Source organism: Giardia intestinalis, chromosome 5, assembly GCF_000002435.2.
Source record: "Giardia intestinalis strain WB C6 chromosome 5, whole genome shotgun sequence".
Classification (NCBI taxonomy): Eukaryota; Fornicata; order Diplomonadida; family Hexamitidae; genus Giardia; species Giardia duodenalis.
This window is the reverse complement of record NC_051860.1, coordinates 3,383,843-3,399,529: the sequence shown is the minus strand read 5'-3', so window position 1 is coordinate 3,399,529 and position 15,687 is coordinate 3,383,843. Positions and strand designations below refer to the sequence as shown.

The window sequence follows — 15,687 nt, the reverse complement described above, 5'->3', positions numbered from 1 at the left end:
GGGTACACTTTACGGGGAGATTCGCTTATCTTTGGTGCGCATGCACATCTTTACCAGCTGAGGATAGAACTGCTCTATCGCATTTGACAGGTCAGTGAAATCGATCGTTGTCTCTGCGGTGAACGGTCCGTCCCGATAGTCCAGTCGGGCCTTCGCTAAGCACCGAAGGTACTTCTCCAGCATCGGTATAAGCTGGTGATTCATGGGATGAATGAACTCGCCCTTACACCCCTCCTTTCTCAGCTGAAATATTATCTTGTCTGTTTGTGCCTTGTAGTGCTCTAGGATCAGCTTCATTTCATGTACAGTTATGGCCCTGTGCATCTTTGCCCCGCCCCAGATTTGTCCATCCCGTAAAGGGCCGTATTCGGCCAGCAACTTTAGACAAAAAAGTGACGGGCTATGGAACCTGTCTGGCGGATTAACAAATCGGAGAATATCCTTCACCTTCAGCTCTCTATCTGGCTTCACCTCTGGAACAAACTCGATATTGGTCACCATCACTACCTACAGACTCCACCAGTATCTCTCTAACCCGAAGCTGAGAAGGTTGTAGGTGGGTAAGCGAGATTTTTTCCAGGAAGTTTCAAAAATGACCACCCTTTTTCAGCGGCGAGAGCTTCAGAGATCCAAACAGATCAAGGAAGCCAGGACATACAAGCAGCGAGCTGATACCTACGAGGAACTGAATGCCTTTGAGTTCACTAACGGCGGAGTTATCTACAATCAGGCGGAATTGCCCGAAGAAGATCCGTCGGACGAGCTATTTACAGCCACCTATGTCAGGGACGAGAAGAAGTCAGAGTGGGCGGCTAAAGTTCTTAAGGAGGCTAAGGAGAGAGCGGAGTTTGCAGATGTCGCAACCCCCACCTACACGGACATTCCGGCGCTACCCCACAAAACTGAGCTTGAGCAGATACTCGACGACGTCAAGTATCAATCCAGAATGGATGGCTTACTAGGAGATAGTAATCTTCGGGGATTTAAGAAGCCCTCGCAGAAGGATGTAATGGGTATGAACGAGCAAGAGGAGAGGGAGTTCAAGGCACGGTTGGTTGAAGCAGCACGCAAGACCATTACACTACCCATAGAAACCCTCCCACGGCTCCCACAAACGAAACGGACACAGCCCCCACGTGTTGACCAAAGACACAGAAAGCCACCTCCTCCCTCGGGCTTTTCAACAATCGACCCCTTCTTCATTATCCCCCACGAGTTGGAAGAAGAGCACAGAACAGGCTGCATCCAGACCAAGCCTTTTCGGCTGGGCACAGACTTCAAGCCAGAACCAGGAGTCATAAATCATCGGATTGGGGTCGGAAGCGCCGTCCTACAGAAATTCGCAAGACACGAACGAGACTACAACGCTAAGGTGCAGCACGACGCAACCGAAGAGCTCAACGCGATGCGACAGCGAACCAGAGAAGCTTACGAAAGAGATAGACACCAGATCATGACCCAGCGCATGAACGCTCCCAAGGTGTCCCAGATTACAGCTGGATGCATCGAGCCCAGAGACATTCTACGGTTAGACATAAGTGTGGATAAGTTAAACAAGCAGGGGAGCCTCATCAAGGGATACGACACACTGTTTCGCAAGGCAGGTGGGGCTTAAGCAGGACCTCACACCTGCATCCGGTTTCTAACTAGATGGACTAAATAAACAGAGCCATTTACTACTTTTTTCCATTTTGATCTGTAGAGCCGAGGCTTTCCTTCACTTCCTGGAGGTCTGTTTCGATCGCTTCTCCAAGTCTCACCATCAGAGAGCGCAGCTGACTATCCTCTGGGAGAATGCTTGCAAATGTCTGAACACTTGCGAGCTCTGCCGTTAGGTCGTTCAGAAAGGCCAGCAAGCGGCCGTGCTTCACATTATAGGATGCTGAAAGCATCTTGAGCTCTTCCGCCTTGCTTGTTAGGTAGTTTACCACCCCGACAATGACATCGCACTTGCCAGAGATGTGGATTGGTGATGCGACCATCTCAGTTACCCCTGGTGTCATTGTCTTAGTCTTAATGATGTTTCCTTCTGCGTCCTCGCCTCCCTCCACCGTCGCTTCCGCACAACGCCTTATAAAGGATATAGAGTCCTTAATCGATGCCAGCAACCGAGCATGCTCGTCCTTTGAGATGCTGCCCTGCTCCTTAATCTTGAATAGCTCTATAGACGCCGCAGCGGACTCCTTCAGCAGCTTTTCGAGATCATTGTTTTTCTCGTTCATCTTCTGGACCAAAGCGGTATTCTCTGCGGCTATCTGATTTATGAGGTCCTGGGACTCGGTCAGCCCGTCAGAAAGATCCTTGATGAGAGCGTCGCGAGACCTCACAGTGTTTGTAAGCTCCAAGACCTCTGAAAACGCATTTTTGACCTCCTTCACTAATGCATCCAGCTCCTTCTCCTTTCTATGGAGGTCCTCAGTTAACTGGATGAGATTTCTGTCCTTCTCCTCCATGAGAAGCTTTATGTCGGTTAGTTCTGCCTCTGAAATGCTTACGATCTCTAGCATATCCGCAATCTGATCGTCTTTCTCAATAATGCTGTTAATGATGCGTGCATTTGCTTCTCTAAGCTCTGCAATGGCTTGCAGGTGGATGCTCGTTGACATCATCTGGTCATCAGAGCTCGTTTTGCCGGAGGCGGACACTGTCGACATGGCAGTCCCAGTGGTCCGTCTGCCACTCCCACTTAAAACGTCAGAGGCTTCATCTATGAGCAGTCTTGTACGCTTCATTAGCTTAAGATAGTTGGTACCACCTACCTCAGAAAAGCACCCCCTAGCATGTCCACTTGACTGTAAACCAGGCCACTGACTGGAGACACCGGGACTGGGTCCGCGGCTCCCACTAGGGCTCGCTCTTTGTGAGGCAGTCTGCTTGTTATCGGCAGAAAGAAGAGACCGCTCAAGAGACAGCACCTGCTTCTTGAGAAGGCTGATTTCTTCGTCCTTTGACGTCAAGAGGGTAGAGACATCCGGGGATGCCAGGGACTTGGCGAGAGACGAGGTGTTCAGGGACGATGCCAACTCTGTTTCAAGCTCAGCAACACGCGCCTGGAGCTGCACGATCGTCGCATCCACCATGTCATCCTTGCTATTCCGTGATGCGTTAAGATATATGGGGTATGGCACCATGGTGTTGTCTATTGCAATCTCCTGCACGTTATCTCCAAACGTCTCGCCTTGATACGCTTGTACCGATGCTAATTTGGCCTCTTCTGACATGATCTCTATTTTATCCTTTAGCATCTGGTTTGTTTGTATGGATTGATCTAGTAAGGACTGTATCTCGTTCCTCATCTGGACCGCCTCATCGCACGTCGTAATAAGCCGTGCTATCTCTGTCTCTTTCTCCGCCAAAACCTCCCTTAGATGGACAATCTCTGCTTCCTGATCCCTGATCGTTTTGTGCATGGCTAGAGTCTCCTTTTTCGATGCGGAGAGGTTGGATGTATCCCTGGCAGACCTAGGTCTCTGGGTTACAGAGCTCAGAAGCTCCGTGACCTTGTCTCGGGACTCCATACTGGCCATCAAAGAATTGTAGGCACGCTCTTTCTCTCCAAGCTCTTGCTGGGCCTGTGCAAGTTGTACTCTCAAGTCTGAGTTGCATACAGACATGTCTAGAATGGTTTTTCTGAAGGTATTGTATTCCAAATTAACAGTTTTGATGTGATTCTTTAACTCTTCAGCCTCAGCCAACAGCTCCTCTATCTGCTTGTCTTTTGCTGCTAGCTGGTTCTGCATGACTTGGAGATCGTTTCTGAATTCTGTAATGTCATACATATCATGGTTTATGTTGGAGTTAGATAGATACTGTTGGGAGTCTAGAAACGTCGCGCTAAGCTCTAAGGGCGGCTGTATCCCTGACTGCGTCAGCATAGAGAGGTCCTTGTGGGAAAAGGTCGAGTCTACGTGTCTGGGCGGCGAGCCCAGGATGGAGCTTCCTAGGCGTGAGCTGGAGATCGCGTCTGGAACGAAGGTCTCACGCCATATTTGAGGGTTCGGTGTACCTATCGCTGCTCCTGCGGTTTTGAGGGCGCTTTCCAGGTCGTTCACCGTTATGTGTGCATCCTCTAACGCCGACGACAGGGCCTGAATTCGTTCATCACGTTCCTTAAGTTGCTTGCGGAGGTCTTTGATGAGCTGCTCATCTTGTGAGGCTACCTTTCGGTTGAACATAGGACGGTCCCTTTGATGAGCTTGAGGATAAAAATTAGCAAAAAGTAAGTTTCATTTTTTAATCTTTTAGGCATGATCCAGAAAAGAAAGTGCGCGATATCTGGTATCAAGGTTGGTCGGCTCTTCCGGAGCTTCTTGACTAGCTGCCCTCTGGAGTACCTTGAACTGACGAACATATTCACGCATGACATACTCTTCACTCAACCTGGGATTTTTTGTTATAGCAGTAGAGAGCAGCAGTTCATCACTGAGACGCTTTGGTGGCGGTTGCTCGGAGGCCTGCTCTCGTGCAGCTGTCCCAACCTGCACCGTGTGCTCTCCAGGAAGGTAGCAGCCGTCAGCGATTGATGCAATGAATGAGAGAGTTGTGGTGCAGTACGGACATTTGAACATAAATATCAATCCCTGCTTACTTCCCTTCTTTTGCATATACAGCTTCTTCCCGCGCGCAACGGTCTGTCCACACGCGTTACATCTAAGTGCAAGTGGCAGGGCTGCTCTGACCATCGAACTGTGATAAATATTATATTTTAAGACCTCTATGTCCCGCGAGTACCAGCGGCGTTCCAAGTCCGCTACCGCCTTTCTCTACACAGGCCTGCACCCAGAAAGCGGTCCTCCGCAACTCATCGATACTCTCTCACCCTCGAGTCCAACGTTCAAGGTTGACCGCATTGTAGACAAAAAAGGAGTCTCCAAGCCCTCCCTTGTGGTGGACGTAACAAAACTGGTGACAAAAGAACGATTTACAGAGGCCATACGCGAGCTCTCAAACATGTTCCTTGACGCACTGTCCAAGCATAAAGATCGCTGCGATGAGAGCAACCGGCGGATGAAGCGGATAGAATCACAGGTAAAAAAGCTAAGTGACAGCATGACATCTCTTCAGAAGACGGTGGATGAGCTCAAGCTTTCGCTAAAGGAGATCCAGTCGGAACGCGCCGGAATACCCAACAAAGCAATAAATCAGTTAATTACCCACCCAGACCTCCATGACCTGAAGGAGGGGCTGCTCCACTTACAAGACACCCTTTCGCGGACAATAGAGGCAAACGAGACTCGGTTCAAAGACCTACAGACGGCCTGCGCAGACAACACAAAAGCCACCAAGAAGCTGTACCTGGATATGCTATCTAGTGCTGGCACAGGACCAAATGAAGCTATTGCATCCACGTTGGAGCAAGCAAAGAGGGCAACACAGGACAAAATAGAGGTAGCAACACGGGAGCTGGAGGCACTTAGAGGTGAGATTGCAGGCATCAAGCGGAAGCAGATCAAGATGACCAACTCCATAGATGACCTCACGACAAACACTGAGCACGACGTGCTCAAGTTGCTCAATGATCAAGAGATTTTACGCACTGAGGTTAAGCTGTTGGCTAAGGCGGTAGTGAAGCTGCAGACAGGAGATATTGCTGCCCAGGAAGGATTGGCGAAAGACTTTGAGAACGTCCGCAGCGATGTGTATAGACGGGTGGACGACCTAGCTATCATTGTCCAGGAAGCACTATCGAAGCTATGTAGATGATCGACTCCTATGAAACTTGTTGTGCAACGGTTTAGAACTAATAACAAAGCTGCGCTTTTCTTTTATGGTTGTGGCGATCTTTGGCTTCTGTGCACACTCTATTCTTGTTGCTTTATGCCTGGCCACAGTCTTATTAAAGTTGCTCAGCTTGTTTGTTGCTCTATTCCCTTGTTTAGTGGGCCTGACCGTAAAGTCACTCTTCAACGTTTTGAACGCCCCTGAAGGGTAATAGTCATTCTCACCGAGAGAAGATGGAGGTGGAGATGAAGAGCTAACTATAATGACCTCTGTGTCAGATACACCTTCTGAATGCGCATGGTCTATATGCACAACAGAATGTGCCTTTGCACAATTCTTGGTACAGTTTCTGTGTGCTGCCCCTGCCTTGCTAAGCTGGTACAACACAGACCCGCTATTACTGTCTTGACATTCACGAAATGTGTGTGCAGCAACTCCTAGGAGGCGTATATCTACGCACCGAGCAAGACGCCTGTATATGCCGAAGCCTACCGTCAAGTAGGGGGCGCTTCGCCCATGCCCTACACCCTCGTTACTGTTGCCTGTAGACATGGGGTAACCAACTTCGTCTGTCTTGCACTTTTGTATGTAGCGCAGAGCCTCGAGTGCGGCCAGGTAGAGGACATCCAGATCCCAGGAGTGCCGGCTCAAATCAACAACGTGCGTCTTCTCAATCCAATCTGCGAACCTAACTTTCACATTGAGGCGTGTAGGCACCAGGTTCTGTTCTTGTAGCTTCTGCGCAATCAACTTGCAAAGGTTGCGGAGAATGTTTTTAAGTACGTCTTCATCGGAAGTCTCTGGAAAGGTGCACTCCTGGCCCACAGACTTGGGGTTGGGGTTATTTGGGTCCATCAATTGCTGTACGCTAGATAGACCAACCGAAGCGAAAATATAAAACTTGGCCTGTGCTGGGGTCAAAAGCAGAGACAGAAGGCCGCGCTTTAAGAAAATGTCTCCTATGGATGTAATCATAAAGGGCTCTCTTGATAGCAGTTGTGCAGACGCGTCCCCCACCCCCCAAATTTTCCTTATGTGGAGGTCTTTCAGGTGAGAGTGGAGAATAGTTGAGTAGTTATCTTGCGTGACAGTGTGCAGCGGCCCTATAGTTTGGCCGTCAGGCTTATTTAACTCAGTAAGTATCTTAGCCACTTGTTGGTTTATGGCGACGCCCACAGAACACGTGATTCCGAGTCGGGAGGCAATATCCTTTCGAATAGCACTTACAACTTCAGCCGCAAGTAGCTCTATGAACCCGGGCTTCTCCTTGAACAGAGTGTTGGTATGTTGGACAGCTGGAAGGGGTATGGAGTCTGCATCTGTAGATAGTGCGCCATCGGCACACTGCTTATCCAGATGTGCATATGCGCTCCACATATCTACCACACCATACCTTTCATGGGCATACTGCTTCATATATGCAGTCAGGTTGAAGACACACTCGTCCAGCCCGTGCATGGAATAGTGTGTATCGTAGCCTGCAAAGACCTCGGCTGCTGCATGCGATACAGACATGTACTTTTCCATGGACGCAGGGATGGCAATGACATCTTTGCAGAGGGCCTTGGCGACGTGGGTGGGCATGGCTGACCGGACGCCGTACTTCCGAGCTGCGTAGTTGCTGGTGCAGACAATGGACCCGCCTGTGATTATAACTGGCTTGCCACGCAGAGATGGATTATCGCGCTCCTCAATGGAGGCGTAGAAGCAATCGAAATCTAAAACTGCTATGACGTTTTGCCAGCCTCGAAGATTCTGGGTAGCTTCTGCGATCATTCGATCAACCCGGAGTGTTTCCTCTCTAATGGCTTGGGGGGTCAGGGCACTGGCTCGTTGAGCGAGGAGAGCTGAGCGTACACAGGAGGCCTGCTCCTTTTCACGCATGCGAAGGAATTTAGCTGTCCCCTGAGTCTCCCGTGCTATTATCTTGTTGATGGTGTCTCTATCAATTGAGGCTAGGCCCGCCTTTGTGCCGTCCAGGAGGCCATTTCTATTCATTTTTTGGCCATACAGTATATTTACTGTTTACTCTGTTAGAGCCTACTGTTAGAAGTATAGCACCAGATGTAGGATGCAGTGCTTCTTCGGAACTACTGGAGCGTCCTCTAGAATTATTCGGGAACTAGCATTTTGAAATCAACCAGCTCTTATGTTTCGCCGCAGTATCCGGTAACCTCGTGCTGTGCAATGTGAATCTGGAAGTCTGTCTATTGCAATATACACGGATTAATTGGACTTTCCAAATTCTTCTGACGGCGTGTGTATAGCTGGCATACAGCTCAGATTAAAAAACACAACCGAACTACATTGCTAGCATGTCTAACACCAGGCTGGACGGGGCGGTCTCTACCGCTGGATGCAGTACTAGGGCCACAAACAACAATACGCAAAATTTAGGCGGTACAGCAGAGCTCCCGTGTCCAATGGATAGATTTCTGCAGACACCCTTTTTGATAGACGCAGAGACAGACAAATGGCGAGTCAAGGGCCTCAAAGCCCTTTATCTTCTCGTTCAGGAGCTCCTCTACGCAATCACCAACTCGTTTCACGCGCAGTTATCAGCGATGTCAGCGCCATCTGCTGGCAGTAGCAGCAATGCTGGTGAGGCGGGTAGTGAGCCTTCTAAGCAATTTACCTGTCCCTCTGCAGCTTCATCACTAGACATACGACTTTTAGAGATATATAGATCCCTCTTTACCACGTGCTACACATCCAAGAGAATGGTGGAGGCAATTGCCGTCTCCAGCCAGACTCAGACGTCTACTCCCAACGGGACCGACTATGCTTCTTCAGAGTACGAGGTGGGCGCATCTAGTTCGACGATCCAGCTCAGCGATCACAGCCTCGATAGCACGGCGTTCGTTGTCTCCACACACCCCGGGCTGGGGTCGTGTGCCTCTTCTGATTCTACTGCCTTCCCCTCGCAGATCTCCTTTGATTCTTCTCCCATTGCTTCGGAGTTGGAGAATATCAAGGTTCCGTGTGATTCTGCACAGCTACTTTCTAAGGCTGATGTGGCTGCCATCAACTCTGCAATCCTGGTTCCTCCGGTGCCCCCCATTCCCATCTTCGCCTTGGCCCATGCAGGCCTGCCTTACCCTGCCCAGATAACCACATCCCAGGCACCGCTAGATCGCGTTCCCATATCCCTCCTTCCCGTTACAGTCGATCGACCAACCCACAAGCTATCGGGCATCTCTGGGATCCCCCCGGGGTCGGCTATACAAAAGAGTCTACACACACCTAGTACAATTCCCATGAAGCAAGAGCCCTGCATTCCTGCCACGCGAGCCTCTGCACCGTCCCTGTCGGCAGTGGCGCGCCAGCCCTGCTCTCGCAGCCATAAGGAAACAGCTACTTGGTCTAAAGAAGAAGACCAACTGCTCGAGATCGCCGTGGGTATGTTTAAGGCGAAGAACTGGCGAAAAATCGCAGACTTCATATACATAAACGGACATAACCTTCCGCGACGCACTGCCGACCAATGCAATCAGCGATGGCTGAGAACGATCGACCCTAAGATCACAAAGGGAAACTGGCCGGCTGAGGAGGACATGCAGCTCATCGCTGCCGTCAAGGTCTGCCCCTCGCGGAACTGGAAGGCCATAAGTGCCCTCATGCCGAACCGGACAGATGTGCAGATTCGGGGAAGACTGCAGAGGCTCGCGCCGATGCTTCTAGAAAGAGGTATTCTGACGGCAGACCAGCTGCCCCCCGTTTCTTCCAACCGGGGCCTTTCTGCTGTTCGGAGCCTGTAAATTAATATTAGCCTCAATCAGTACAAATATAAAAAACTCTTTTATGACAGAGGAGCCGGTGTTTATTCAAAAGGGGTCAGTCACCGACAAATACACCATAGATCGCGTTGTTGGGACAGGCAGCTATGGAAAGGTGTATGCCGTGACATCTGCGCAAAAGGATAAGCTTCTCTGCTGTAAGAAGATCATGTACTCCTGTCTCAGCTCGAAAGCAAAGGAGCTAGTCACCAACGAAATCGATATTACGATGAAGCTCGACCACCCGAATATTGTGAAGTACTATGAAGTGTTCGATGATGTGGATGAAAACAGCTACTCAATCATCATGGACTATTACAAGAACGGCGACATGCTCAAATTTCTGACAGATCATAAGAAGCATGGAAAGAAAATCGACGAGGATCTTCTTTGGGCAATCATGATCCAAGTGCTCTTGGCGCTGAGTTACTGTCACTCTCCATTTAATGCGACGGGGAAGGCCGTCATTCACCGCGATATCAAGCCTGCAAATCTGCTCATCGGGGATGACATGCAGGTGAAGCTTGCAGACTTTGGCGTCTGCCGCCTTTATGAGAATGCTCAGGAGCATATGGCAATGACGATTGTCGGGACGCCCATATACATGCCCCCAGAATCTTTTGAGTCTAGAACATACACCACATCCTTCGACATTTGGTCCCTTGGGTGCACCATGTACGAATTGGCTGCGCAAAAGTATCTCATCACAGGCCCCACAGACAGAGATCGTCTCGAGAGGGCGAGGAAAGTGTCGTCGTCGCAGCTGTCAATACCTGGATACAGCACTGAGTTTGTCAGGATCATTTCAGCCATGATAAAGTACCACCCTGACGATCGACCCTCTGCATCCGACATCATCAAGTCCCCGGAGGTTCAGAGCATAACAAAGAAGTGGGCCGAAGAGGGGAGATATGGTCACATCAGGATTGTGGACAGCCCATCCATTGCTGCCAACGCGATCACCATCAACCTTTTTGGCTTGCACGACTTTTCAAAATTAGGCGATGCTGCTGAGGGCCGCGTAGGAGACAGTCAAGATAATTGTGCAAAAGCAGTACCTGTTCCTCTGGATATTCAGGACGTCAAGATTGATCCTGTAAGCCTAGACGTGTCCAATGCTGCGTTAAAGCCCCTTTCGGCCGGCGATCTCAACGATATAATCCTCAAAAGTACCACGCCTCTCATAGACGCAGTAAAAGACAACGACATAGACGGCGTGAAGCGCCACATTGATAGCCATAAGCGAAAGCAACGCTTGGACGGCATGACAGCCCTGATGATTGCAGCCGTTACTAACAACGTGGAAGCAGGAAGGATCCTCCTCGATGACGAGAAGAGAATGAGGTCACTCTCTGGATTCACTGCTTTGCTCTATGCGATAGAAAACAGAAATTTGGAGTTTGCCAGGCTCATGGCTTCGCATGAAAAGGACATAAAGGTCGATAGAATATCTCCACGCGCTGCAGCTGAGAAAATGGGCATGAATGAGCTTCTTCCTCTATTGTAAACTGTTGGTAATGCCTCCTCTCAAGTGAAAATGGAGGAACCTGGTGCACGGCGTAGCGCAGATGTATCAGTCGTTCAGAGCGTCCAGATTTGCTATTTGTGCCTCTAATGCCTCATTCTCCTTTCGTGATTGCTCAATAAGGCTTAGGTGCTTATACTTTTGCAAGTAGTAGAACAAAAATGTAAGGCAGCACATGCCAGCAATCCCGTCACCGATTGGAAGAGCCGTTAATAGCTTCGCGTTGTCCTGGATCAAGAGGCCTGCCGATATAGCAAAGATAATCGGTACAACAATGCGCGATGTCTGCAAAAGCACAAACACAAGAAACTTGTCTTCAAGCTGTGCAATAGAGCTCACAGTCATGAAGAGGCCCATCCATATAGGCCCTAGGGAGGCAAGGGCCACTGCCTCGTAGGTCTCCTCATACTGTCTTTGTGTATCCTTCCACTCCAGCTCTGCCTGGTGATACGCAAGAATAGGATAGAAGAGCTGGGCAACGCTCTTGTAAAAGATAAACATCAGTATGCCTAGGATTGCAGAAAGCACAAGGGTCCAAAGCGCAGAGGCAACTATCAGCTGGCGTACACGGCCATAGTTCCTGAGGCCCAAGTTGAAGCCGCAAGTGGTGATAAATGCTTGGTTAAATCCGTTGTTGATAAACATAAATAGATTATTATACCGGAGGTAGGTAATGAATTTCAGCCTAGATGCGTTAATCGTCTCTAAGGAAGTATAATATCGACTAACGAGGATATTGCACACTAGAATAGTCGCTGGAATTGTAGAGTTGAACAAGATTGGGGGAAGGCTCCCGACTATAATGGTCTTGATGATCTTTGGCTTCAGTGGCCAGAATCGCTTGAGCTTTAGATCAAGAGAGGTTTTTATTGGAATATCGAACGCGGTTCTCTTAAAAAGAACGCAGAGGATCCACACGCTTATGACGGTATGAGCCAAGGTATATGCAATGGCAGACGATTGGCAAAGCTCGGGAATCTTGGAGGAATAGAAGCTTGATATAAAGTATATTATATAATCGAAGAGGATGAATAGAAAGGAAGAGCCGAGATGGCGGAAGAAGTTGAGCGCTACTCGGTTTTCAACAGCAAGGACTTGACTAATGGAGTTACTAAATATGTTGGCAAAGTTCTGTGTCGAAAAGACGATACGAGAGTACGCCATGCCGCGTTCATTTCCTTGGTGATTATCCATGAATTTCAGCAATGGGACCGCCGACGGTGTTAAGCAAATTGTGCACAGAATAGACCAGAGGAGGCTGAGCATTATGTAGTGGGCAAGGTAGGAGCTGGCTAGCGACGCCTTATTCTTTGCTAGAGCCTTCTGGATGGCGCTTGCTGTTGCTAAGCCATACCCCAGTGTAATGTTCTTGCACATTAATATCTCCACAGGATATGCAAGGGCCATTCCAAAGAGGCCCACAAAGCCGGGGTAGTAGATGACTAAATTGTAGTCACCGATGAAGGCAAGCCCTTCTAGAAGAAAACCGCATATGTAGGGGAGCGCTGTGGACCACAAGAGGACGTTCACATTTGCTGTCGTAAGCTTCATGATGGTTGAGTTAAGAGTCTTATCGGTCCCCGAGCCTATCGAAGACTCTGCAGCGGGCTTGTCCTCGTCCAAATAGTCATGGAAGTCTCGACCCATTTTAGAATATTTATGCCAACAGATTTACTAGGGCGCATCACGCCAGCTCCTCACTGTGAAAACTAGACGTCTTATACGGATTAGATCCACTAGGAGCCCCATAAGGATTTGGTGCCGTTGCGGCGCCATAAGGATTCGAGGCGGGTGCAGGGGCACCATAGGGGTTGGAAGTCTGTGGTGCTCCATAGGGCCCAGAAGCCCCAGGCCCGGCGGGCGCTGGAGTGGATCCATATGTCGAGACAGGAACTCCAGCCCCATAAGAGCCTGACATAGGCGCTGGTGCCGAAACGGCTCCAGAGTAGCCCTGTTGGGGCGCACCATACGGTCCCATGTTAGAGCCCGCAGAAGGGTTACCCGCAGCATACGGATTAGACGAGGAAACAGCTCCGTACAGATTGGAGGCAACGGAAGAGCCGTACGGCCCAGGTGCCCCCGAAGCCGGCTGCGGAACTCCCTGGCCATACATCCCGCCAGACTGCCCAAAACCTTGGCCCCCAACAGCAGAGACAGGAGGCTGGCCTGCAGAATAGAGGCTTGCTGACGGTTGTCCCTGGTACCCTTGTTGCGGGATCACAGGGCACTGTTGCTGGGGCATTGAATATGGGTTGGGGATTCCAGAAATGTTCATACCACTGGGGACTCCATAGGGGCCTGTAGCCTGCCTCTTGAGATCTGTCTCGTTCATCTCTGCGCCGGCATAGTTCGAAGACAAGGCCTCCGCAATGTTAACTCCACCCTGGCCCTGCGAACCGGCGCCTCCCTTGAGCCGAGTATTTATTTCGGTAGCTAAAGAGCTATTGTCGCTGTTCTGCAGCGCAGACAGCATGGACTGGCAATTGGTGGTGACTGTTTCCATAATGAAGGGGCGGTCGAGGACAATGACAACGTTGCGTATGAAATCACTCTTGTACTGTTCGTCTCCGATGATTCGGTCAGACACCTCCTTAGTGCTACCTGCAAGAAGAACACGAAGGAAGTAGGAACTCTCAACACAGGTGTACGCCGTCTCTCGGGAGATGGACTTCATGAGGTAAAGAGTCAGCTCGCGAGAACCAAAGATTCCGTCAATGATCGCCTTTGTCACAGCCTCCTCGTCAAGCTCCACAAAGCACCCTAAGGCGAAGAATCCGCCAGACATGACGTAGGCCTCGTTAACGTCCTTCATGGGGTTTGCCATCGTCTCTGATCTGACGTAGCGAAGAGCCGAGTCGAGGGCCATGGCCGCGGAATTGCCCGCAGTCGTAAAGAACTCAACAGCACGCTTAGCTAAAGCAGCCACAATGGACTCGTGAACCTTGTAGTTGATGAGGATATCCTTAGAGTGCGCGTTCTTGGCAAAGAGACCCATCAGGCGCATGGCCATGCACTGTGTGACATGCGCCGTGATGTCTATATTATGCATGATAAACTTGAGGATCTCATGAGTATCGACCATATTCGGTATAGGGTTGGACGGCAGGAGACGCGGAACATAGTCAGGAGCAGCAAGGGCAATGTTTCCAATCAGGCTTGTAATGAACTCTCCCGTTGCACGGACAGCGGTGCCGAGGAGGCGCGCCACTCCAGGAACAAAGTTGCGATGCTCCATGATGCGAGGAATGCACCCTGGATCTGCGGTAATGTTGCGGAGAGCCCAAATCGCCAACTCCTGCTTGACCAGGTCCACCTCTGGAGTAAGGACCGAGACTATTATGCCAATTGTGTCTACCTCGCGGATGTAGGCCAAGGCGCTAGCAAATTGCTTGTTCGATGTGCTCGTCAGGTTGATCAAGAGGCCGAGTGAGTGTGAAATGATGGTTGATGCATCTCGGAGATTCATCATTTGGGGACCGTTCGGGATGGCATATCCGCCCTGGGACTGCGGGAGCGTGATGTAGTGAACCCGAGAGGCATGATCAACGATTGAACGAACAGCCTGGTCCAAAAGCTCGACTGCTCTATAGATGAGCTGCGGCCTGTATTGCATCAGAAATGTGCGAGAGTCGTTGTTCCTGAGGTTGTTCTGGATAAGGCGGATGTATTCGGCGGCCATTAAGTGGTCTTGCGACGTGAGATACACAGATAAGCTCTGGTCCTCGAGAAACTGCTTTACGTCGTAAGCAAGGGGATTGGGAGGCCCGTCCACCACAAGCATGACAGCCTTGCAGAGTTTGCAAAGCCTGTCTGTTCCAGTATCGCTCAGGATATCAATTGGCTTGATGCAACAAGCATTGCAAAATATGCGTCCGCACCTACGGCAGTGGTGGCGGCGGTTAAGAAGTGTGAATGCCGTGTCGCAGCCCTGGCAGTTGTTCACGTCCTTGTCCTGAATCCACTCTGTGCGAGGGACAAGGGTCTTGTGAGGAATTGCGATGGAGAGAGAAAACTCGTAGCCGTTCGTCATGTGGAAGCGCACTCTCTTGACCTCTTCGATCGGTTCTATGGTCTGCGGGCCCCCAACAGGACCCTGGCTATACCCGCCTACGTCCATTCCCGGGATCCGAGTCTGCTCGTACCCTGGAGCGGGACCACCCATGCCCATCTGCCCTTGTGCGCCGTAAGGACCTCCCATCATACCTGGCTGGGCGCCAGAGCCGTACAGCCCTGCAGGTGGCTGGCCCGATGAGCCGTAAGGGCCACCAGGGTTTGCGTACGGCCCAGGACCACCGACCCCGCTACCACCCATCGATGGAGCGCCTGCGCCGTAGGGGCCGACGCCTGCGGTGGAAGCAGCGGCTCCATAAGGCTGGGCTGACGCACCGTATCCAGGGGCAGTTGACCCATAAGGGCCCGATGCTGGCTGTGGAGCAGCCTGCGACGCGCCATAGGGGCCAGAAGCTCCCTGGGCTTGGGCTCCATAGGGCCCCGCGGGGGCACCGTAAGGGCCTGCGTTGGCCGAAGGCATGGACGAACCATAGGGGCCGGGGCCCGCCTGTGGGGCGCCTGCGCCGTAGGGACCACCAGAGGACATCTGCGGAGGGCCACCGTAGGGATTACCCGCAGGTGCACTATTGTAAGGACCCGAATACATTTGTTTTG

At 50.8% G+C, this 15,687-nt stretch overlaps 10 protein-coding genes across 10 annotated transcripts; 4 read left to right on the top strand and 6 right to left on the bottom strand.

Annotated features, from left to right (window-relative positions):
• Window positions 1-9: 9 nt before the first annotated feature.
• On the bottom strand, window positions 10-501 carry GL50803_0012657 (uncharacterized protein; the record flags this gene model as incomplete). Its single annotated transcript, XM_001707494.1, has 1 exon — window positions 10-501. One exon carries the CDS (start codon window positions 499-501, stop codon window positions 10-12), a length of 492 nt encoding a protein of 163 aa, XP_001707546.1.
• A 91-nt stretch (window positions 502-592) lies between these two features.
• On the top strand, window positions 593-1,615 carry GL50803_0016812 (uncharacterized protein; the record flags this gene model as incomplete). The annotated part of the gene is made up of 1 exon (XM_001707495.1): window positions 593-1,615. One exon carries the CDS (start codon window positions 593-595, stop codon window positions 1,613-1,615), a length of 1,023 nt encoding a protein of 340 aa, XP_001707547.1.
• Window positions 1,616-1,676: 61 nt separating this feature from the next.
• GL50803_0016811 (uncharacterized protein) lies at window positions 1,677-4,175 on the bottom strand (the record flags this gene model as incomplete). The annotated part of the gene is made up of 1 exon (XM_001707496.1): window positions 1,677-4,175. The coding sequence occupies one exon, from the start codon at window positions 4,173-4,175 to the stop codon at window positions 1,677-1,679; it is 2,499 nt and encodes an 832-aa protein (XP_001707548.1).
• Window positions 4,176-4,241: 66 nt separating this feature from the next.
• On the bottom strand, window positions 4,242-4,682 carry GL50803_0026379 (uncharacterized protein; the record flags this gene model as incomplete). Its single annotated transcript, XM_038045997.1, has 1 exon — window positions 4,242-4,682. One exon carries the CDS (start codon window positions 4,680-4,682, stop codon window positions 4,242-4,244), a length of 441 nt encoding a protein of 146 aa, XP_037902350.1.
• A 34-nt stretch (window positions 4,683-4,716) lies between these two features.
• On the top strand, window positions 4,717-5,703 carry GL50803_002527 (uncharacterized protein; the record flags this gene model as incomplete). Its single annotated transcript, XM_001707497.1, has 1 exon — window positions 4,717-5,703. One exon carries the CDS (start codon window positions 4,717-4,719, stop codon window positions 5,701-5,703), a length of 987 nt encoding a protein of 328 aa, XP_001707549.1.
• Window positions 5,692-7,719, bottom strand: GL50803_0016810 (DINP protein human, muc B family; the record flags this gene model as incomplete). The annotated part of the gene is made up of 1 exon (XM_001707498.1): window positions 5,692-7,719. The coding sequence occupies one exon, from the start codon at window positions 7,717-7,719 to the stop codon at window positions 5,692-5,694; it is 2,028 nt and encodes a 675-aa protein (XP_001707550.1).
• Window positions 7,720-8,036: 317 nt separating this feature from the next.
• GL50803_005347 (Myb 1-like protein) lies at window positions 8,037-9,479 on the top strand (the record flags this gene model as incomplete). Its single annotated transcript, XM_001707499.1, has 1 exon — window positions 8,037-9,479. One exon carries the CDS (start codon window positions 8,037-8,039, stop codon window positions 9,477-9,479), a length of 1,443 nt encoding a protein of 480 aa, XP_001707551.1.
• Window positions 9,480-9,522: 43 nt separating this feature from the next.
• On the top strand, window positions 9,523-11,004 carry GL50803_005346 (Kinase, NEK; the record flags this gene model as incomplete). The annotated part of the gene is made up of 1 exon (XM_001707502.1): window positions 9,523-11,004. One exon carries the CDS (start codon window positions 9,523-9,525, stop codon window positions 11,002-11,004), a length of 1,482 nt encoding a protein of 493 aa, XP_001707554.1.
• Window positions 11,005-11,070: 66 nt separating this feature from the next.
• Window positions 11,071-12,669, bottom strand: GL50803_005345 (DinF protein; the record flags this gene model as incomplete). The annotated part of the gene is made up of 1 exon (XM_001707503.1): window positions 11,071-12,669. The coding sequence occupies one exon, from the start codon at window positions 12,667-12,669 to the stop codon at window positions 11,071-11,073; it is 1,599 nt and encodes a 532-aa protein (XP_001707555.1).
• Window positions 12,670-12,706: 37 nt separating this feature from the next.
• Window positions 12,707-15,679, bottom strand: GL50803_0016653 (FYVE zinc finger domain-containing protein; the record flags this gene model as incomplete). The annotated part of the gene is made up of 1 exon (XM_001707504.1): window positions 12,707-15,679. The coding sequence occupies one exon, from the start codon at window positions 15,677-15,679 to the stop codon at window positions 12,707-12,709; it is 2,973 nt and encodes a 990-aa protein (XP_001707556.1).
• Window positions 15,680-15,687: the final 8 nt, after the last annotated feature.